At 47.5% G+C, this 21,855-nt stretch overlaps 3 protein-coding genes across 3 annotated transcripts in view; 2 read left to right on the top strand and 1 right to left on the bottom strand.

Annotated features, from left to right (window-relative positions):
• Positions 1 to 1,145: 1,145 nt before the first annotated feature.
• On the top strand, positions 1,146 to 17,251 carry LOC123027098 (small serum protein 5-like). Its single transcript, XM_044437513.1, has 5 exons — positions 1,146 to 1,521; positions 2,594 to 2,687; positions 5,848 to 5,977; positions 6,984 to 7,362; positions 17,185 to 17,251. The coding sequence occupies exons 1-4, from the start codon at positions 1,519 to 1,521 to the stop codon at positions 7,087 to 7,089; spliced, it is 333 nt and encodes a 110-aa protein (XP_044293448.1). The 5' UTR covers positions 1,146 to 1,518; the 3' UTR covers positions 7,090 to 7,362; positions 17,185 to 17,251.
• Positions 1,549 to 21,855, bottom strand: part of ARID5A (AT-rich interaction domain 5A) — a 46,771-nt gene continuing 26,464 nt past the window's right edge. The window contains exon 5 of the transcript XR_006415446.1: positions 1,549 to 2,361. The gene's annotated coding sequence lies outside the window, so the exon portion shown is untranslated. The remainder of the gene's footprint in view (positions 2,362 to 21,855) is intronic.
• On the top strand, positions 11,440 to 20,114 carry LOC123027158. The gene is made up of 6 exons (XM_044437653.1): positions 11,440 to 11,563; positions 13,237 to 13,379; positions 13,484 to 13,561; positions 17,185 to 17,251; positions 18,610 to 18,742; positions 19,378 to 20,114. Exons 1-6 carry the CDS (start codon positions 11,440 to 11,442, stop codon positions 19,586 to 19,588), a joined length of 756 nt encoding a protein of 251 aa, XP_044293588.1. The 3' UTR covers positions 19,589 to 20,114.

The raw sequence follows: 21,855 nt of genomic DNA, 5'->3' as shown, positions 1-21,855 counted from the left end.
CAGTATTAGCTACTGTGAGAGTATGGTCTTGGAGATATAACTGCAAAAGGAGAATTTAATTTAGTGTTTCCCAGACTTCTGGTTGATGAAACACACTTATTTTGTTCTCAATTAAAATCTGAAGGCACATTGCACCTCTATATTTTTATTCTGGTCTGTATGCTAGCATTACAATGATTGTGCAAAGATAAAATAAAATAAAATGAGAGAGAGCAACTAAAGAGGGAAAACAAGGGACCTCTTATCAAGAAGATCCTAGAAATCAAAGGGAAATTCAAACCTATATTAGGGATGCTAAAAGACAAACAAGGAAACACACTATCAGGCAAGAAGAAGAGAAAGAGAAGGTAGAAAAACAGAAATACAGAAAAACAGAAAGAATATACAGAATACACAGAAGAGATGAAAGGATGACAGATCTTTTAAAGTAGAATTCTATGATGTTAGAAAGTGCAATGAGAGCCGTTCTGAAAGCAATAATCCACCTGGAGCAGAAGGGTTAGGGTTAGACTCTTCCAAGCTGCAGAAAATGAATCAGTCCAAGCCCTAACAAAATATGTCAGCAAATATGGGAAACAAAGCAATGGGCCACAGATTGGAAGCATTCAATGTATATTCCAGCCCCCAAGAAAGGAGAGGCAAACCACAGGACCGTTGCAACAGGGCCCATGCAAGCAAAGCGATGCTCAGAGCATTGCAACGAGGAATATTCCTCTGCATGGCGTGAGAAATGCTGGATGTCCAAGCTGGAGTCCACAGAGGGGGAAGCACTTGAGATCGTATTTCAAATACTTGTTGGCTACTGGCTATTTTTCTTTCATTGCTGGAAAGAGCAGGGATCACTGAAGAGGGTAGAGAAAAAGGATCTGTCTCCCCCAGAGATGCCCACACAGATCAGTTATGTGCATTTTTCACCACAACGCATCCCTTCAAAAATGCACTGATCTCTCTCTCTTTCTCTTTTAGGAGTTTAGCCACAAATAGACCCAAGAATGGCCCTTTGGACTCGTCCTCTGCTGAAGCTGGAAATGTTGACCTTGCCTTGTGCACTGTAATCATGGCTTCTGTCAGTCACCCTTTGATCATCCTTCCCTTTCAGGCCATTTGGGTTGAGGGTTGGGGAACGCTGGGCCATGCCCCCATTCTTAGCACTTCGCCCAGCAAGCCTTATCCCTCCCAACAGAATCACCTACACAAATTCCTCTCATTATCCTTGTGAATTTTTTATAGGTATTTGCAAAAGTGGTAAGACTCACCGCTGGTATTTCTGCGTCATACAAATACTGACTCAATCTGAAGCAAATATTTCCTTCCCACACATGGCTTTGTGTATGCACCTGGAGCGGACGCATTCACCCGGAGCAGAAACGCAACAGGGCGTTCTCGTTTTTATTTTTTTTTTCTGCATTTCTATAAATTTGGAAAATCACGTCCTCATACTGGTTAGCGAGGAACACTTGCTGCAGCGGCCATTCTTTCCCCAAGAAGAAGTTGCTGTCTTTGCATCGATAAAGAAGAATGGTAAGCAGAGTACGTTTTTTCTCTCTCTTTGGGAAAATCGTTTGCTTGTTTTGAATTTACTAAAAATACTGGAAAGGTAGTAGTGTCCTTATTGAAGAAAAGGTGCTTCAAATGTTACCAAGCCTGTATATAACAACTGCAGCAGGAATTACAATCGCTTCTAAGTGGGAATTATCAGAATCTCCAACAATTGGAGAATGGAGAAATAAACTGTCAGAATATGCAGGGATGGCAAAATTAACTAATTATGTAAATAGAAGACTGGATGAAGAATTTGATGACAAATGTAAATTCTATTATATTTAGTACAATTAATGGGATGTAAAAGAGAGTTCTTTAAAAAGTAGTTTACAATTGATAAAAAGCAATTGGAAAATTTGTTGCTGTATAGAATAACAACTCCCACTTTTCTGAACTTTCATAGAGTGCTGAATGATGGAAACATCTTTATGGTCTCTTCAAATTTGTGGGCTTGAATACATTGGTTGTACTTGTTTAAAATCCCTTGGCGACTTTATTCTATTTTGCTTTATTTTACATATACTTTTCTTCTTTTTGTATTCTGTTTATGTTAAGAAGATAATATATTTCTTAAAAATGTTACCAAATCCTTCTTTGTCCAAAGGGCTGTTCTTGGGTCTATTTGTGGCTAAACTACTAAAACAAAAAGAAGGAAGACAGAACAAAAAAAGAGCAGTACATTTTTTAAGGGTATGAGTTATGGCAAAGCGCAGGAACACATCACTGGAATTCCCAGGGAATGAAGAGAATGCCTTCCACACAGTTCTAAACGGATTTCATGGCCTGTGCCACGAGCTGGTCCCTTTGCAGCCTTGGGTCCTAGTAGAGAGAAAAGGTGGAATATAAACAGATATAATGAACACTATAATGTTTTGCATTTTATGTTAAAGAAACAAACCACATTAATCTGTACATGATCATAAGGGGTGGGGAAGTGTTTCCCAGAACTGAAGTCTTTCTTTCTTTAAAAACAACAGGCGATAACACTTTTAATGAACAAAGACAAATTAAGGGTTCCTGAGCTGACTTGCATTTCTTCTGCCTCTTTAAGAAAGTCCTCTTCAGCCTGATGGTCCTCCTCTCAACACTGGCCTTTTGCCATGGATACTGCCTTCACTCCAAGCACAAAGCAGAGTTTAAAGATGGTAATTTTAGCCTCCTGCTCCTTTTGGCAAGTGATTACTTAGAGCGTGGAAAGTGCTAAGAAAGGTGCTGGTGGCATCCTGATAGTCCGAATGCATTCATGGTGCCCTCTCCCTTCCTATCCCCTTTTATCCTTTTGGCTAAGTACAGCTAGGATATTTCTGGAGAGAACATCAGCTAAGTACATCTAGCACACGTTTCTGCCTTATCATCCCAGTTGCCCTGTATCAAGGAGGAAAAGTTGGAGTAGCTTCAGAATGCCTTCTGGTTGGTAGCAATGGGGACCTTGTGTCTGGAAGCAGCCCTAAATGCTTTGGCAGGCATTTCCTCTCCTCGTAACCCTGCAATCAGTCCACACTGCTGTTGTATCAAGTGTATTAACATATAAAGGATGGTATTACCCTTCAGCACCAGTGAAGTCTCCAGCTGTCATAGTTATGGTAGATGGACTGTAGGTTACTTATGGAACAAATTTCAGCTTCAGTTAAAGGAAAATAATACATCTGGCAACTAAAATTGCCCAGGCTGAAAATACAGAAGGTTCATCTTCTCGTGCTCAGAGAAGATGGAGCCACTAACGAAAGAACAGGTTCTTTGGCTGGAACCAGAACAATCTTATACAGGGAATATGGAAGGAATAGCCCCAGGGGTGACCCAAAATACTTGGATCCCATCTGACAAAACTGCAGTTGCTAGATTGCTTGAGTTTAGCTCGAAGTCCTTCTTGTTTATTAATGTTTACATTCCTCCAATTTTCCCCTAGAAAATGCACAAACCAGAGTAAGAGCTAATTATATAATAGATCTAGAATACATAGTTCCTAGAGTTTATATACTTTTCATTGGTGATTTTAATGCTAAAATTGGCCCCAGTAACAATGTATGATACTGAGAAAAACATCTTCAATTATAGTAGAAGTTTGAAAGACCTGATGGTTAATTGGCAGAGGCTTTACACAACTGGTGGGCTGTATTAGCCTCTCAATATTTAATGGAAGCAGATTTTTGAAATCTGTGCAAAATTTACTTTCACTTTATGCATGGAAGCACTGTTGTTGATTACACGTTGAGCTCTCATTCCCTCCCCAATCCGGTTTTGGTAGAACATAGGCTTGGAAGTGACCAAGTCCCTCTGTAGGTGAAAACCTTCTAGGACTTACTGAAATCTTATCTGTTTTTAGTAAATAACCCATAAAAGTCTCTGCGTTAAACTCTGCCTTAATCTCAGAACAAACTGTCCTAAGTGATACTCTGCAAAAGAACATTCCCAAGTTGTTTAAAAAACAAAATATTGCCGGTACAAAGGAAGAAACAGTCAGTGCAAAGAGGGTGGAAAGCACCTGATGATTCCTTATTAAATAATAATGGTGCTTTTTCAGGATCAGTGAGTTGCAGCATCCTTGCTGCATTTGGGATTCTTATTTCTTTACATTGTTTGTGGAGGGATCATTCCTCTGAAAATTTATCTTTCCTGGATTCAAATTATTTGTCAGAATGAGATCTGATAATCCAGTCAGATATATGTACTCCGATTACCTATCTTCAGACAGAAAAGAACCCAGCAACTTCTGAAGTTCTGAAGACCAATAGAGACTGCTGGTACTTTTTTAGCACATCATCTCATACATATGAATAACACCAGGTTAACCATGGCTTAGTTAATTGTGATCCAACTTTTTTTAAAGGGTGATTTGAGCCATCAAACTGGATTGAGTTTAGTGTCAATAGTGGGAAAGTTGTATGCTAGCTATCTCAGCTTGAGGCTTGCTACTTAGGTAGAGATGAAAATGTTTTGGGATTGAGCAGGCAGATGTTGGGAAAGGTAGATGAACTCTTGATGATTTTCTAGATCTAACTCTCTTGGCAGAAAACTCCATGAAGTTTCAGAAATACAGTGGTACCTCAGCTCACAAATGCCTCTGTTCATGACCAAATAGGGTCACAAACAGAAATTTCAGAAAACATTTGCCTCAGGTCGTGAACTCTGCATCAGGTGATAATCACAATTGCGCCTGTCTTCCCTGCATGGGTGCAATCGCAATCGCAGTCATGCTCAGGGGGTGGGGGGAGATGGCCGTGATCATGCTTGGGGCGGGGGGGAGATGGCTGCAATCTTTATTGTTCTTTGTCACTTTGCTTCAAATTTTTGTGATAAAAAATAGTTACAGAATGGATTAACCTTTTTTTTACATTGAACCTTATGGGGAAATTTGACTTGGCTCATGACCAATTTGGGTCACGACCAGAGTTGTGGAATGAATTAAGTTCGTGAGCCAAGGTACCACTGTAATTGCTCTGAAATCGGTCTTTGACTCAATTTTGAGGAACAAACTGTGGGACAACTTAAGTTCTTCCTCCATTGATAAAAGACCACTCTATCTTATTAAATGCCTTTTTCAGTGAATTACACTACAAGGAAGGTGTGGTCCAATTTGAAAAAACCTATTTTGGCACCAATGGGGTTCATCAGAGATATATATTAGCCCCCATATTTAATCTTGATCCAAACAATTTGACTGGGAACTGTTTAGCACTAGAATTCCATAACTAAACCTCCACTTTCACTCTGTGCAGATGTTACGGTTCTTGTATCAGTATCCAAAATATCTTACACATTTATCTTAAACAGTGTCTTAAGCATGTATCACACAGTTCCAGGAGTTACTGTAGAGATAATTTGCTACCAGCTAAATTTAGTAAACTAAGATCATGGTCTTTTCTTGATGGGGAGAATATACAGCAAATTAAGTTTAGATACTGGGGCATTTTATTATGTGCCTTGCCTTTTTGGGCCATTTATAAGGGTCAAGAATGTGAAACATTTAAAATGTCATCATATTTGTACTCACATTTGGGGGTTGCAAATAGGGCATCTTCATCTATATTTTGAGCAGACATGAAATTGTTATGCATCTAAATCATCTAAAAGGCATCTGGTTAGGCGGGCCCCATGTAGAAGCCCAACTTCATAAATGAGGAGCTTTATGTAATCCCGTCACCCAATTCAGTTGAATGTTTGCAGTTGTCTAGGGAAATGAACCTACTGATCAGGCAAAGGATTGTGGGACACTGCAAGGTCTAAACAAGGCCCAAGGTAGCATTATCATTTGGAGATTTTATGGGTCCATCTGCATATGAAACTGATAGGAGCTGTTCTTTCCAGGGGAACTGGTGAAGCCCGATGGGTGTGTCGATACATATACGGGAACAAAGTATCCTTTTGGTGCAGTCTGGAATACCTTGGAGTGCATGCAATGCGAGTGTACCAAAAAGGAAATGAGCTGCTGCGTTAGGTAGGCAAAATCACCCTGTTGCCTAGGAGTTCATTACGTTCTTTGAAGATCTCTGACAAAAAGCCAGAGCGGCCTTCCTTTCCCTTTGGTTGGACAGGCCAAGGGAGACTTGGAAGGCGACGATCCAACTTCTCAAGGCATACCGAGATTCCGATTCTCATTGCCATGCCATATGGAGAGATCCACAGGTGGACGGTTCTGAAGATAACTCTGCGTTTTTATGCAAATATTCCTTGTGTTGCACTCTTCAAAGCAAAGGATAAGCCCCAGTCTTTCACCTGGCAGTGGGAGGACACAGACCTGTTGGTTCAGGGCTCTTTTCAGTGCCAAACATCTGCTTTGGAAGACCTGAACCAGTGATGGGTCAGGATCCAGAAGGGGATCTCTCCCAGCACACAGCCAGCAGACAAGGTTGCCACCTGCTGGGGTTGGAGAGCCAGATCAGTGGGGGCTGCTTCCAGGTGGCTGGGCCCGAGTCCCAGCACCAGGTTTTCCAGATATTCAGCACTGAGGAAGCAACTGGGGGTTGTCCTGGTTCTTCTAATCTCTTACTAAGACAGAATCCAAAACTCTACTGTTTGTTGTGCACCTATACAAGAAAGATAAGCCCGCAGTCCTATGTACCAAGGAACTCAGTGGTGCGGTTGGAAAGTGTTGAACTCAGCAGTTATTGATTTCGCAGAGGCACCTGTCCCCTCTCTATTTACTTCAACATGTGGTAAGACAAGCTTGCTTGTTTGGAGACTCTTCTGCTGAGATATGGAGCAGCTAAAAAGAATTTTCCTATGTCTGTCCACCCAAAGATTCCCCATGCAAGGTTGGTTTCCTGAATCAAGGTGAGCGTTTTGCAAGGTAGCTCATCTACCAGTGTAGTTTCGATAGCCCTGGGTAGAGGAATGGTAGATATTTACAAGTTTACATCACAGATCTTTGCAGCTAAGATGAACCAAAGATGATTGCAAGCTAAGATAGACCCTGGCTGATGCTTTCTCCTTCTTCTTTTTAGATATGGTGGTCTTGTAAGTGCTGAAGGATGCATAGCTGTGATGGATGAAGGAACATGTCAGTATAGGCTCTATAAGATTGATGACCCTTCAAAACCATGTTTCTAACCTATGAAAACTCATTCCAATCCCTCCATGGATGAGAACATGAATAAATCAGTCCCTCATGCATCTCTCCATGTCTCTCATCTTTTCTTGGCATCTTTGTTTCCACTGCAAACCCTCCAACATTTCACAGGGGGCCCAGTCACTTTCCCATGAACACTTCCAGCAAATAGAAGTGGAAGGGTGGCCTTGATGGAAAGCTTTATACAAAAGTTGATCCTGCATATTTAGTTGTTGTTGTTATAAAAAACAAAGAATTCTCAACAATAATAGAGAGTAAGTAAGTCCCAGAATATAGTCTGTGGAACCAGAATGCAGCATTCTTGTTAAATCTGAGCTCATTTAGGTTTGGATGGTGACTGGAGATAGATGGACAATTTTGGGAGGACGGGGGGCCCATGTGCCACAGTCTGCTAGATCAGTCTTACCAATAATTTGGAACATTTTCTTAAATTACTGCTCTACTTTTACAAAAATGTAGTGACGTGTAGAACATTGCGAATTGAAGCACCAAAATAGTTTAAATACAGCAAACAGGCTCTGGTTTCCATTTTTTCCTTAAAATATTGCTGGGATGTTGGTACCCAATTGAGGCTCTGTGCTCCCACTGGCAGCTGCTATTGGACACATGCCGTCCCCCAAAACCCACTTTTGGAAAACACCACATAAAGGCGCGGTTAGAACTCTCTCAGCCACTCAGGAAACAGCAATGTGGGGGTCCAGCCAGGAACTGTGTGCATCACTAGGAGCTGTTCATATGTGCAGACCCTCGCTCCAAGGGCTCTGTGTCCCCAGCTGCCCACATTTTCAGCACAGAAGAGCAGGGATCATTTAGCATTCCCTCCCCATGAGTGGAAAAGCTCTGCCAGGCATGATGGTGGTGGAGACCGCCCCAATCTAAGCCCTGTTATAGAAACATAGAAACAGAGCGAGGCAGAAGGGGTCTCCTGGGCCATCTAGTTTGACCTCCGGCACCAGCCGGCTCCGCTCACGACATACTTACCACATGCATGTCCAGCCCGTCCTTGAGCACCCGCACCGATGGGGCGTGAGCTCATGAGTGAGTCATAACTCATAACTCATGAGTGAGTTATGTCCTCACTCATGAACCCAGGGAGGAGTTAATTGAACCTCTACCCAGAGGACAGACCCAGGGTTTGGAAGCACTGCCCTGTGAGGAGAGACAGAGAGAACTGGGCATGTGCAGCCTTGAGGAGAGAAGACTAAGGGGGGACATGGTATCCCTCTAGAAGTACCTCAGAGGCTGTCACAAGAGGAAGGTCAGGCTCTCTTCTCACTGATGCCAGAGTGCAGGGCAGGGAATAATCATTGTGGCAACCCCGATTCAGGCTGGACATCAGGAAAAGCTTCCTCACTGCCAGAGCAACACGACAGTGGGACCGGCTGCCTGGAGAGGTGGGGGGCTCTCCCACACTGGGCACATTCAAGAAGAAACTGGGCAGCCCTCTGAGTGGGAGGGTGCGACGTGGTGTCCTGCAACAGCAGGGGCTGGACAAGATGGCCTTCATGGCCCCTTCTAACTCTGCCCTTCTGTGATCTCATTGTGATATAAAGTCCCACAGACATCAGTGAAGTTCTTCCAAGTGTGACCAGTAGTGCAGCCATGTGTGGATTGCCAAAAAGAGAGGACTTTTGAGGACACAGCCACTTTTCCAGCAGAGCTCCAGCTGCCAATCTCATCTGAACTATCTGTCCATCCTAAGGTTCTTTCCTGGGTGACTCTGTCTGGAGATGAGCATGAGCCATATTGCGCTACAGAAGAGCAGGTTCTCCCTGGCTTACGAAAGAGGTGGGCTGTGCTCCAAGAGGCAGTCCCTGCGGGTACAGCGGCCTCTTGCTGGTGCGTGTTACGCAATACTTGCCTCTGGCCCGGGCTCTGATTGCGATTTGCTAACTGACGGCCTGTGAAACGAAGGTGCCAATACGAGAAGCAAACAGCATTTCCACCAGCTTCGACAGCCCCTCCCAGTAACAGTTCCCCAAGAACTGAAGCCAGTGCTGTGCTCATCTTCACCCACATGGGGATGCATGAGAATTTCATTCTTAGCAGCACATGATAGCTGCTATGCAGCTGCCAGGAGCCAACCAAGGCTTTGGAAATGGCCAGCAAAAGTTTTTCCTTTACCCAGGGAACTAAGGCTTTGTCTCATGGCCTTCTGCCACCATCAGCTGGTGGCCAAGCTGTGCCCCTGTCTGCATAGGAATAGCCTGACATCAGCAATGAACACTCTGGTAGTCTCTCAACTAGATTACTGCAATGTCCTCTACATGGGGCTGTCCTTGAAGGCAGTTCAGAAATGGCTGCTTCTGCAGAATGTGGCAACTAGATTAATAACTGAGATCCAAAGGTCCAAACATGTAAGACTGGTTCTGGCCTGGTTGCATTGGCTGCCTGAATGTTTCTGGTGCTGGTCCAATTCTCAGTGCTGGTTTTAGACTCTAAAGCATGACATGGCTGGGGTACAGGTCAGGGACAAGGGGCCTGATCACTTAAATTCTACAGAACAAGGATCCGACATCAGAAAGTAAAATAAGTGTTTCTAGGGGAATTAGTCCAGATCTGTTTGATGTACAAATGAAATGGATTAACTGGGCCCATCAACTGATTGTTTGCACTGAGGGCTGTGAAAGAATAATTTCCATTTATGAGGTGATGTATTACAACAGCAAGAACATTTATTCCATTTTAAAATAATAATATTCTCAGTTTTAGATAATGCAAAAAGTAGGTGTGTGTGGAGATCAGCCACTGAAAAATAGCCAATTTGGAATGCCTGCATTAGGGGTGAGGAAATCAGGTTCAATGGGATTTGCCAAGATGGCTCAGCATGTCTCCTTATTCCTGGGAGGAAGGAAAGGCCTGGACTGTCAAGAGATGCCCCAGCCGAATTCAAGACTCGAGGGGCTTGAAATGAGATGCCTGCATGCGGACAGGTGACCCCCAGTTCTCTTCAATCCAAATCGGAGACGCATGACTCAGCCTCAGAGATGCTGTCACACCAGAGCCCCTAGCAATGTCTGGGCAAGCTAACTTCCCCCCACCTTACGTATCACTTCTTAGAGTTGCATTAGCAACATAGAAACATTGCGAGGCAGAAGGAGCCTCCCAGGCCATCTAGTCTGACCCGCAGCATTGTTTTGTCTTGATTGTTTGCTCTTAAGTTTAACCACCTCTTTATTCGAGAGTGGCGTTCCCGTTTGCTGCCAGAACACACGTGGCCACTGCAAACTCACGAGTTCGGGTGAAAGCGAGTGAGGTTTAGGAGAGGCGTTTTAATTTTTGGAGTGGGGAAGTGATAAGGCAGCCCTGGGAAGCCACTGGTGCTTAGTAACTGAGGACAAGAGGGGGAGCTGGGACAGGTGTGGCCTCCATGGACTTCCCGGGGCTGCATCGGGGCCCCGTGTGAGTCACATTTGCCCATGGCCCCAGGAGTCAACCCCCGATGCAGCAGGTGCCGGCGGGAGAGGTGCTATTCCCAGGCGGTCTGCCCATGTGCCCAGCTGCTCCCGGTCCGTTCCCTGGGAAAGGTCTTCCGTGTCAGAGTCCCCGTGCGCATTCGCACTACGAGAGAACGGGGCGGTCACAGGCAGAGGCTCCACGTTCCCTCCTGGGGCCAAGCCCCTCCTGGCCAGTGCCCTGATCATCTGCAGTGTGTGTCCCAAACACAGGGATTGGGGCCGTCGTTGCTGTTCCTCCATGGCCCACTGCCAGAAAACACCCTCCAAAAGTGCTCCAAGCAGAACCTCTACCCATCGGTCCAGGATTGGCTGCCCAGGTTTAATTGAGGGCTATAATTTTGTCTTTCTGTAGATTCACACTTGCTTGTAACCATTTTGAATGAGAGCTAGTCAATGGGAAGCGGCAGAAATCGCAGCTATTCATCGTCTCAGTGAGAGACCCGAAAAAATGCCACATAAAACCTTTGAAAAAAATTCCCGGTACTTTCTCCACAGCCCCTGATGAATGCTTGACAAACAAGTCTCCTGTGAAAGTAAATATCAAAGTATCCTGTTAAGGGTCCAGTAATTTAATCATAGTGCTTTGACGAGCAGCCTTTCACGGGAGGAAGATCCACTTCCGCCAATCCCCCTTTGCTCGAAAAGCCAGTTTGGGGACCCAGCCTTGCGCTCAGCAGCCGGGGTGTGTTCATAGGTCTATTGCTCGAATTTCCCCCATTTTCCTGGATTGCTCTGATGCTGTTTAGAATGTACGTTTCGCTCGCAATGTGATGAGTAGCTTGGAGCCATCCTCAGTCCCGTCAGCTTCCAGAAGATTCCCTTGATTCGCGATGTACAACAGTGTGAATGAAAATGCAATAAGGGGCGGCCACCATGACGACGGACCTTCTCCTTCTGCTCGAGGAGGCTCCCTGGAGTGTGGCCGTCTTGTGCCTCGCCTCCCGCTTGTGCCGTGGAGCTTGCTTTTCGGAGCTGTCCGAAATAATCCGAGTCAATGGTAATGTGGCCCAACGGCAAGGGATTTGGGCAAGGCGCCGCTTTGTGCTTGGGAAAGAGGGTCTCAGCAGCACACACCTGACTTCCATTGGGACGACATCGCCATGAGTCTGCGCTTGCACCCAGGGCCGGACTCAGAGGGAACGGCCTTGGCCCAGCGCTGGCAGGACACATTCTCGTGCAGCAGCAAGCCCCAGGCTCAGCCTCTGTCCTCCCTGGGAGGGCTCCCTCCTGGAGGTCTTGGGGATGCCACCCAATCTCGTTGGGACCAGTCAGTGGCATAGACCCATGTCCACACTGGATTGAGGGTCAGCATGGGGTCTCCTTGGAGGAACGTGCCCACGTCCTCCGGATCCTGCCCGTGCAAAACCAGCTCTTTTTAAGCACACGTTCATGCTTCCCTCTTTGGGGGAGGTGATTACACGGATCGATGTTGTGCTGGAGTTGTGCTCCTTCACCTACCCGCCAGTCTCTTGGAAGAAGGTGCATGCTCAGCCCACCTGGATTCTGCATGCTAGCATTATGATGGCCCTGCATGGAATCCGTCCCTCTTCGGATCACGGACTTCCGCTTGCGTGGAGCCCTCTCGCAGAAGAGCCGAGTGGATTCGAGGCCTGTAAAGGCTGAGCCTGGTGGAGCGACCGGCAGCCTCCCTCCGTGTCCTGCAAGTGGCCTGCACGAGCGAGGGACTGTGCTTGTGCAGCCGTCGTGTGGCGCTGGCTTCCCGGCGGGCAGGGAGGTGCACTCAGCCCCAAGAAAGTCTGGGGAGCAGAGCCAGCGGAAGCGATGCCCTCCCGGCCTGGGAGCAGGTTCCGCACCTCGCCTGCTCCGTGTCCTTCCGGCAGCTAAGAGATGGCTTGGAGGACATGCAAAGGCGAAGCAAAGTGCCTCCCCTCGAAGCCAAGGCACCGAGCAGCTGACAGCTCCTTCAGCATTGGGATACTCAGTCTGTTGTCGTTAAACTTTGTGCATTGTTCTGAGATACTTGGCTGGCCCTACACACATTCAGACGCTTGATATGCTTGCCCTGCGATTGCTGTCTTCAGTCCTATGTTTTTCTTTTGCAAAATTTCACCATTTATTTGTTTATTATATTGCTAGCCTGCTGTTTTCGCTTCGAGGAACTCAAGGGAGTATTCAGAATCCTGCTCTCCCTCTCCCTCTTATCCCCACTAGAGCAGACGGAGAGGCTCTGTCCTTCCTCTAACGAGGGGTCCTAACCTAAGCACGATATTCCAGATGCGGCGCAGAAACATTGTCCATGGGGGTGGTGATGCCTCGGGCACAGCTTCGCTGGTCGACTGCAGGCTGAGCATGAGCCGGCCGTGGGATGCGGTGGCCAAGAGGGTGAGCGTCACCCTTGGCTGCATAGCCAGAAACGTGGCTTCTAGATCGAGAGGGGCATTGCTGCCACGCCATACGACTCTGGTGCACGCGCAACTGGAGTATTGTGCTCAGTTCTGGACACCTCATTACTGGGAGGATAACCCCTTTTTTAAATAACAAATTTCCCGTGCTCTCCTTGTGGCCACTGATGAGTGCTTGACTAATCCAGTGTCCTGTCACGGTAAACATCAAACTACCCTTCAAGGAACCCGTAATTTTGTCATTGCTCTCGGAAGAAGAGCCTGTACCGGGATAAAGCTCCACACCTGCCGTTCCCCCTTTGCGCAGAAACCCTCCGACTTGCCCTCGCCGGCCAGGCTGTGTTCTTAGATCTACGGCGCTCATTTCCTCCTCCTCATTGGATTGGACGGATACGGTTTACACTGCACGCTTTGACCTTGAGGGGGAGAGTGGACCGATTCACGGTTCTTGTAAGGTGGCCAGAAGACTTCCCCGATTCAGGCTTTATGGACAGCGTGATTGCAAGTGTACTAAATGTGACCCCATTATGGTGCCCCTCCCTCACCTTTTTCAGAAACTCCTCTGGACTTTGGCCGCCTTCTGCCTCACCTTCAGCTTGTGCCATGAAGCCTGTTTTTTGGTGCAGCCCGAAGTAATCAGGGTCCATGGCAATTCTACCAGACCATCAGCTAATTTGGGCACAGAGTTAAATTGTGCTTGGGAAACCAGAGACTCGCAACAATTCTATGATGCCAGCTTTGGAAATTTCGCCATTTCTTTGTTCATTATATTACAAGCCCAGCATTTTTACTTTGAGGAACTCAAGAAAGTTTTCAGAATCCCTCTCTCCCTCTCCCCCTTATCCTCACAACAGCCCTGTGAGGTAGATCAGGCAGAGAGGCAGTGAGCGCCCCCCCCCCATCCCCCCGTGAGGCTTGGAGCTGAGTGGGCCCCGGAGCTGGGCCTCCCAGATCCGCTTCAGCGGCCTCACCCCCACGCTCTCCGGGTGATCCAGCAGCCCATGTGGGAAAAGCAGCTCCGGCTGTTGGGCTCCCAACCCAGTGGAGCCAAAGAGGCTCTGCCCGCAGCCGGTTGCAGGCTGCTGGGAGGGCAAAGGAGGCCCTGCTGGCCGCCTTGCCTTGCATGGCCTTTGCGCTGGGCGGGCAGGCCAGCTGGCTCTTCCCAGAGGGAGAGAAGCCGCAGGCGGAAGCCTCCGTGCTGCGGGATGCCTCCCTCTCCTGCTCCCCGCCACCCCTGCAGGGAAGAGAAGCCCATAGCCTTCCACTAGGCTTGCTTTCATCTCCACCCAGTGCTCAGGTGTGAATCCACGCATCTGGTGCTTCTGTCCCTTCCTCCATCCCGAGCCCCTGTCCTTTTCTCCTGTGCCTTTCACATCGTGAATCTGCAGGTAGAGACCGGTTTGTTCCTTTATCACTGTCAACCAGCCTAGGCTCCTCCTGGCTGAAGGACAGTTCTGGTTCCCAGACCATGTTCTGCAATGATCTCGCATGCACCTGATGGCGGTTGTCCCCCTAGGTGTGCCAGAGGCTGCCCCCTACTGCACTGGCCCATCTGATGGGGAGAAGTCCCCATTCGGAGCCACGTGGACCTCGCCTGGTTGCCTGAGATGTTCCTGTCACAGGAGGGGAATGTCCTGCTGCTCCAGGTAGGCAGAAAGCGGAGAAGGGCCCTGGACTCACGCCGGGGCAGCAGCTCTGGCCCACCTGAGTGGGAGGGAGCGGCATGGGGAGTCTGCCGCATCTGGAGGCCGATCGTGGCGTCTCCTTGGAGGACGGTCCGATGTGCTACCCTGGTGGATGCTGCCACTGCGGAGTGCCCTCAAATCCTCTCCTTTCCTGGTTTTAGAAAGCATTGGTCTGGCAGTGGACTGTCCATGATTGATCAATAGTCTTTGAACACAGCATATCGCAGGAAGGGTTTTAGGCAAATTCAATTTTGCTTTTGAACAAAAAGAAAGTGTTAACGGAAATGACAAAGATACTTTTTTGTCTGAATTAGAAGCATATTTGAAGCTTCACCACAAAACATAACTTGCATCATATTAAAAAATATCATGTTTTATACAGACTTCTAGGCCTTAGATTTAAAGAGTCATTGTTTAAAGTTGCCCAAAGGCACGTGGTCAGCCTGGGGCCAGGACCTGCTGAGCACGTCCGGCTGCCTTCCTGCTCCGCTTCCCCGGCTCTGCCCTCGCGACCAGTCCTGCTCTGAAGGGGCTCCAGCACCAAGCCGCACAGACGCACACAGTTTGGCCCTTGGGCAGATGGTCACCAACGAGGTTCTGCGGCAATGATTGACAAGGGCGAGTCAGTGTGGAGGTGATGGTTGCCCTGTTGATATTCAGAGCTGTACTATGCCTGTCCGGGCATCAAGTAGCAGGAGGTTGCTCGGATTAATTCTCATATTAACCTTGCCAATTGGGTGGAATACAAATGAAATAAATACATTTAATGTAATTTGACTCTTTGGTTCTGGTGTGTCTTTTGGCAGACTCCTTTGGCTGGCTTGCCCCCTGCAGTTTCGACTTCTAGCTTTTCCTCAGCTTCACCTTTCTGGCTGGGGGTTTCCTGCTCCTGACTAATCTTAGGCAGCTGTCCTGACAGAGACGGTATAAATAAAGCTCTATAAATAATGCTATAAATAAAGTTTAGCAAACTGGTTTCTTCTAGAAATTATGTTGTTCTGCCATTTCTTAACAAGAAATCTCAGCGTTGCAAGTCATCAGTGGGACCCCTTGCTTCATCGCAACCTATGTAAGAACTGCACTTTGCTCCATAGTGGGCAGGTGTAAACACTTTGGCAGCTCCCCTGTGGCAAACTTGCAACATCACCTGCAGAACCAGCCCAGGTACAGATCTTCAGTTTCCCGCCAGGTGTGAATTTCCTTTGACTGCAGTCTGATTATTTCACAACAAGCTCCCGGTGGCACCAGGTCAACTTTCCTTTGCATTACGAGATGCTGGTTGTGAAAGCAAATTCATAGCCTACGGCAGTAAATTCCATGGGATGTAGTCTGAGACGGACTTCCTCTTGTCTAAGGACCCTTTCCTGATCCATATAATTAAGATACAGGACAACAGCCGGCCTGCCTTGAGCCATACTGGACAACATGATGACCCCACCGGGTGAAGTTTTACAAGCTATTCCTGTTATGGTTTCAGTGTGTTCTGGTTAAAAAAGAAAGGCAGGTGACAAGACATTACTGGTCTATCAGATATATTCTAGGCAAAAATGCTGATTTAATCAGGAGCAAATTCTTTCCTTCTGGCAAATGTTTCTTGGAATCTCAGCAATAAATTAATTTCAAGTACTGAGTCAGGGCGTGTGTGTTCTCAGTTTTGCCCCTCTTCCTTCTCAAGAGTATAAAAAGAGGCAGTTGATTCCTGAGGACTCAACTAAAACAAACAGCCTCCTCTTACCTTTGCAGTTTTTTTTTCCACCAAAAAGGGATTTCCATCCACGGATTGAAAAAGCAAGATGGTAAGCTGAATACTAGGCAGCACTTACCCTTTCAAGATAGGAAATAATAATTAACTAAGAACAAGTAACTGTGCTTATTGAATTGGAATTAGGACAAAAATTGGGAACAGCTGTCAAAGGCATTAAAAATCAGGAGGAAAAATTGCCTCAGATGCTGAAGTCCTTTGATTCTTGGATCACCCAACTTTTCCTATCCTTCCCAAGGATGGGTCTTACCAAGAAGACTCATGTGCGAACCCCACATGGCGATTCAACATCATTTGTTGGTGCAGAATTCACCCTCCTTGGGGCCGAATTGTTTGATTACTCCATAGGATGATTTTTATAGCAATATGAGCCCCAAAATTATCAGCCTCAGTAGGGATGAATTCTGCATTGCAGCCAACAGCTGGAACCTTTCCCTGGGCTGCATGTACTGGCAGGTTTTGTACTTCTGAGCAGTTTGAATGTCCATGAATCTTCTATAGCATGTTGGCTGCTGAGCTAACAGCTACAAGTGCTGGATTCAGGCAGGTGAATCTGAAACCCTGTAGGCTGTTCAGCATAGCCCTGTCATGCATGTTTAAGCATCTCTCCAATTTGGGAGGAGAAAATGGCTTCTTATAGAACTTCAGCACTCTTCATGGCTACTGGGTGAGATCTGGTTGCAGGCATTAAATATACAAAGAAGGCAAAGTTCCCGACATGACTCATTCAGTGCTTCCATTCTTAAAATTGTTGAGTATTATATAGGTAGGTACAGGCTGATTTTTCTCCATTTTGCTTCCATTTCAGAAAGTCCTGCTCTCCCTGGCAATTGCCGGTCTCCTCCTGGCCTTGTGTGAAGGCGCCTGCTTCTCTGGTAACGTCAAAGCTATTCATTATTTAGTGCCAGAAAAGAATCTGTGGGTGACTTAGGGGTGCAGGCGTGGGCCCGGTTCATTCGGCTGGTTCACCTGCTATGGCTGCGGCTGAAGAATCCTGGACACGGTCGTCTGGGGCAGGCGCTGAGATGCCTTCGTTAGACAGAGGGATGCGCACAGGTGGCATGTGGGCTCCTGTTGAACCACAGCCTGTTGTTGAAAGATGGATAGTCTAAACCTGGTTAGCCACAGTCCACAAGCCAGCATCCAACCACTGACTTTCTTTATGGGTTGTGTCACTGGGTAGCCACAATGCAGTTGTTTGTGTTTCAACAACATCTGACAGCTGAATGCTGCAGTAGGTTATTGAGGCGCGTTCCCAGAGCCGTCCTGGAAGAGGTGTTTAAACATACAAGCATCACAGAAACAGCGCGAGTCAGAAGGGGCCTCCCTGGCCATCCAGTCTGACCCCCAGCCCCATCCAGCTCCGCTCACGACATAGATAGGCATAGATAGTTCAAAGATAGGCTGGACATGCACATGGTGGGCATGTCATGGGGCTGGAGGTCAGACTAGATGGCCTGGGAGGCCCCTTCTGACTCGCGCTGTTTCTATGTTTCTACAGAATGCTCTGCCTTGCTCTTGTTTAAAGACAGAGACCTTTTCATCAAATGTTTGGTTTCCTCACCTCCCTTCCTGGAAAGTTCTGAGACCTTCCCAGGAACTCAGAATAAGCTCACAGAAATTATTGCCCGACTTCCACTAGGTTACAAAGGTCTCATGAAATGTAAACGGGACCAAAACACTTGACTCTCTAATTCCATCCTTTTCATCGTCGTTTTAGTGATATTATTTTGCATCCTCATAAAACTGCAATTGCTTTTGAAGCTTGCAAAGCATGATCAGATGAGCAAATGTATCTCCATCCTTCACGTGGCTCCATAATGGGAGCAAACTGGAACACGGAGCGCTGAAGTGGTCCAGCTGGGCAACTGAAAGCTGTCCGGAGGGCCACTGGACAGCTTGGATCCCAGCCCTGGCCTTGGCGCACACATCCAAGGCCCGAGTCGGGGCTCAGCTTTCGAGTGCCCTCCCTCTAACCAGCCAGCATGGAGGGGCATTCCAGGGGGCCAGGAGGGAAGGAGGGAGGTGCGTATTTTTGCCAAGATGGATGCTAAATCTCTGCATCTCATGCACGAGGCAGTGAAAGGCACAGGAGGGGAGCCGGAAAACCCCCCACAACCTCCAAAATGCCCCAAACACACACCACACTCCTTACGTGGTTATCAGGGCTGAGGCACTTTTGCCGATTTTGGCACCGGTGCAGGTAAATCCAAATGATGACCTTTCTCCCTAGAAAAACTCTCACATAAAGCCAAAGGATGTGTGGATAAATATGATGGAAGCAAGCACCCTTTTGGTTCCACCTGGAATACGGCCAAATGCATGCAGTGTCGGTGCGCTAGATATGAAATGACCTGCTGTACCAGGTAAGGAAAAAGACTCCAACGGAGGTTCTAGCTTTGACAGTTCTGATAGTCATAGTTTCGATGGCACATTTGCAAAAGAAGCCACAATCTTTTCTGAAGACGGGAACTTCTGGCCGCATTGCAATGAGGAATCGGCATGCTAAATTGCAGGTCTGCAGTCCTGCCTCACTCAGCCTCTTGCTTAGCTTGTTCCCCTGTAAACAAGACAGAAGTTTCACCAACCATCATGCCTTCAGCTTTAGCATTATATGCTGTACCTGTACTGGAGGGGCAGAGGGGTTAATATGGTCTTGGAAATGACTGGTCTTTTAATTACTCTCATTACTATGCTGAAAGCACAGAAGTGGATGCAAACATGTCATAGTTCCTTGTGAAAAGATAATTTTATAGATAGTGGCACATCTTAAGTTTTGGCCTTCTTTAACAGGCCAAATGTCAGGAATGCTGCAATTAATGTGTTAGCCTCCGAGGCTTATTCTGATCTTTCCAGTTTGAGAATGGTGGGCGTATCAGCAAGATTTTTCAAAGCTTTGCTGAGATAAATTTTGAGCTCCTTAGAAGATCTCTGCAAGTTAAGATGAACCTTGATTTTCCCATGCCTGTGTGTGTGTGTGTGGTTTTTTTTTTTTTTTTAGATACGGTGGTGTTGTACATGTCCCTGGATGCACGGCAGTTGTTGACCCCAAAACCTGTACAAGCTGCACAAAGCTGGCGATCCTTCCAAGCCATGTAAAAAAGCGTAGAAACACTCTGTATTTCCATTCCCATCATGGGATGAGAACCGAAGTAAATCGCATTGCTGCCCAACATCTCTGTGTTGCTGGCATCCTCATTCAGCGATCGTGATCAGTGTGATGCCATGATTGTTTTGCCTTTTGCCCTTATTATTCGGTCATTGGGCGTGGGGGTGGCTTCTTCTGGCTTGGGATCCTGGTGGCACGAAGCTTTTCTAGGGACAGCGCACAAGCTGGAAGGGAGATGGCCACACCAGACAAGGACACCACACCAGGACAGAGCCACCACCTGCTATTTGGCTGCATCAAGGCTATAGAAATGGCGCTCTGTTTGAGCAATTCTTTAATCATCTCTGAAAGCTGATCCCTTCCCTTTAATTCTCTGCTAGAACAATGGCCCGACACAGCCACGCATCCACAACTAATTACTGAATCAGTCAGGCGTGGACTACATTTTGCAAATTCCTCCACTGTCCCTTTTCCAGCTCCACAGGAAGAGATAGAAACTAAGTTAAGTAAAGTTAATTATGGAGCTTGACAGTGACGTGTGTAATTAATTTGCTTGCTTCATGCATTCATGACTTCTTGTGAGCCTCCTGAGGGACAGCGGCTGTGTGAACAGAACAAGGGGTTCAATGGAGCCCCCGTCTGCTTGGACATGGTTTTACGAATGTACTTATTAGCAGCTTCCACTTAGCTAGAGCTAAGCAAGGGGGTGGGCAAGCCGGGGGGGGGGGGCAGGGGGAGGGGGGAGAAGTGGGTGACCGTCAGCAGCACCGTCTCCAAGGCCGCCCAGAAGTCTGAGCCAGCCCTGCTCTCTGAAACACACACGTTCCATGAATCTGGCACCCTTTCGGCATCTATTTGAGGGGCACAGCCTGGGAACTGCCCCCCCCCCCCCACGATGAGAAGCCAGGCCATGCTCTGGTTCCCGGTGCCCCCACCGTTGCCATTGCAGCCCTAGTGCTGGTCCAATCGCGTGGCTATTCTGAAGGCAGTAAGGGGCGGGGGGGGGGGGAACCTAGTGAAAGCTGGTCTCTCAAACACAAATACGAGTGCAAACACTACCATCTAGTGGTGAAAGAAAGGCTGAGGCGGAAGATGGGACTCTACAGATCTAGCGGAGAAGTCCAACTGACAGATTCCATCAGCTGGATTGACATCAATCTGCCCGTGGGACCGGGCACCACTCGCTCCTCTGTGCTGTGGGGAGAGCGACAGCTGATGACGAGGAAGACAACAGAGCAGCCTTCAAACACCTGAGCGTTGCCAGGAAAGTGGTGGGCAGGCTTGCTCTCTTGCTCTGAAGAACTCGATCGGTGGATGGAGATTGCATGAGAACAGAGGGCTAAGACGAGAGCGCGCGTTTGTCGGGGACGCCATGGCTGCAAGCGCCTTCACGGATCCTGCACCAAGCAGGTTTTGGAGCAAGATGACTTCCAACTCTGACCCTATTAAGTCTTTGCTATGCTGTGACATTCATTGGGTGACCTTGGACCATGGATGGAAGCATAATAGAGAAAAATAGACAAGCAGTGGCACAGCAAACATGCCCATTCAGCAAAAAGTGTGAACCTTTTGGGGCTGCAACAGAGCTAATGTTTCGAGGGCAGAATGGTTTAGAGGCTTTGAAGGAAATTGCCAGATTGGGAAACTGACTGGGCATCGATTTCAAATAGACCTGAAGTATTCCCAAGAAATTTGTCATATATCCCAAGTGGCTTTGCGCATTGTTCTAAAGCAGCTAAATGGACCCTTCTAGGGTAAAGTGAAGGGGATGTGTGAGATTGAAGGAGGGCGATATTCACCGAGAAAAGCTGCTTTCCAGCTTCAGTGTAACGGTGTAGAACGTCCTTTTGCAATCATTTCCCTCTCATGTCAGGTTCCATGAGGAAGCTGCTTGTATGATATATGCTCATCCACTCGGGATGAGATTGTGTGCATCTCATGTCATGGAGTCCAGTCCACATATAGGTTACAAGCAACAAAATTAGGGTGGATGCCAGGAAGCCCTTCCTGACGGTTAGGACCCCGAGGGGGTGGAATGGGCTTCCCCGGGAGGTGGGTGAGGCCCCTTCGATGAGGGTGTTCAAAGACAGGCTGGACGTGCACATGCTGGGCTTGTCGTGAGTGGAGCCGGCTGGAGCCGGGGTCAGACTAGAGGCCCCTTCTGACTCGCTGTTTCTAAGGCACATTCTAGTATGAATTTTGGGGGATGACGTTAAAGGTGTGGCTGTGCTGGACTGTTCCTGGAGCCAAACTGCCGGGCCAACTGGCATTCCAGGCCCGTGCTGGACTGCAGTCGTTCTACTTGGGCCTGTGAAACTTTGGGCTCCTGACATGCTTGAGATGCTGAATGAGAGCTAAAGGAGGGAGCAG

The sequence above is a fragment of the Varanus komodoensis genome, unplaced genomic scaffold (genome assembly GCF_004798865.1).
Source record: "Varanus komodoensis strain SLA01 unplaced genomic scaffold, ASM479886v1 scaffold30, whole genome shotgun sequence".
Classification (NCBI taxonomy): Eukaryota; Metazoa; Chordata; class Lepidosauria; order Squamata; family Varanidae; genus Varanus; species Varanus komodoensis.
The sequence above is the reverse complement of the archived record's forward strand: the minus strand, read 5'-3'. Positions and strand labels throughout refer to the sequence as shown.

Coding starts and splice junctions, on each gene's coding strand:
- LOC123027158 (XM_044437653.1), top strand. CDS start 11,440: ATGACGACGGACCTTCTCCTTCTGCTCGAGGAGGCTCCCTGGAGTGTG. Junction 13,380..13,483: donor TGGACCGATTCACGGTTCTT/GTAAGGTGGCCA, acceptor CACCTTTTTCAG/AAACTCCTCTGGACTTTGGC. Junction 13,562..17,184: donor GTTTTTTGGTGCAGCCCGAA/GTAATCAGGGTC, acceptor CTTCCATTTCAG/AAAGTCCTGCTCTCCCTGGC.
- LOC123027098 (XM_044437513.1), top strand. Junction 2,688..5,847: donor CAAAGCAGAGTTTAAAGATG/GTAATTTTAGCC, acceptor TGTTCTTTCCAG/GGGAACTGGTGAAGCCCGAT. Junction 5,978..6,983: donor GAAATGAGCTGCTGCGTTAG/GTAGGCAAAATC, acceptor TCTTCTTTTTAG/ATATGGTGGTCTTGTAAGTG.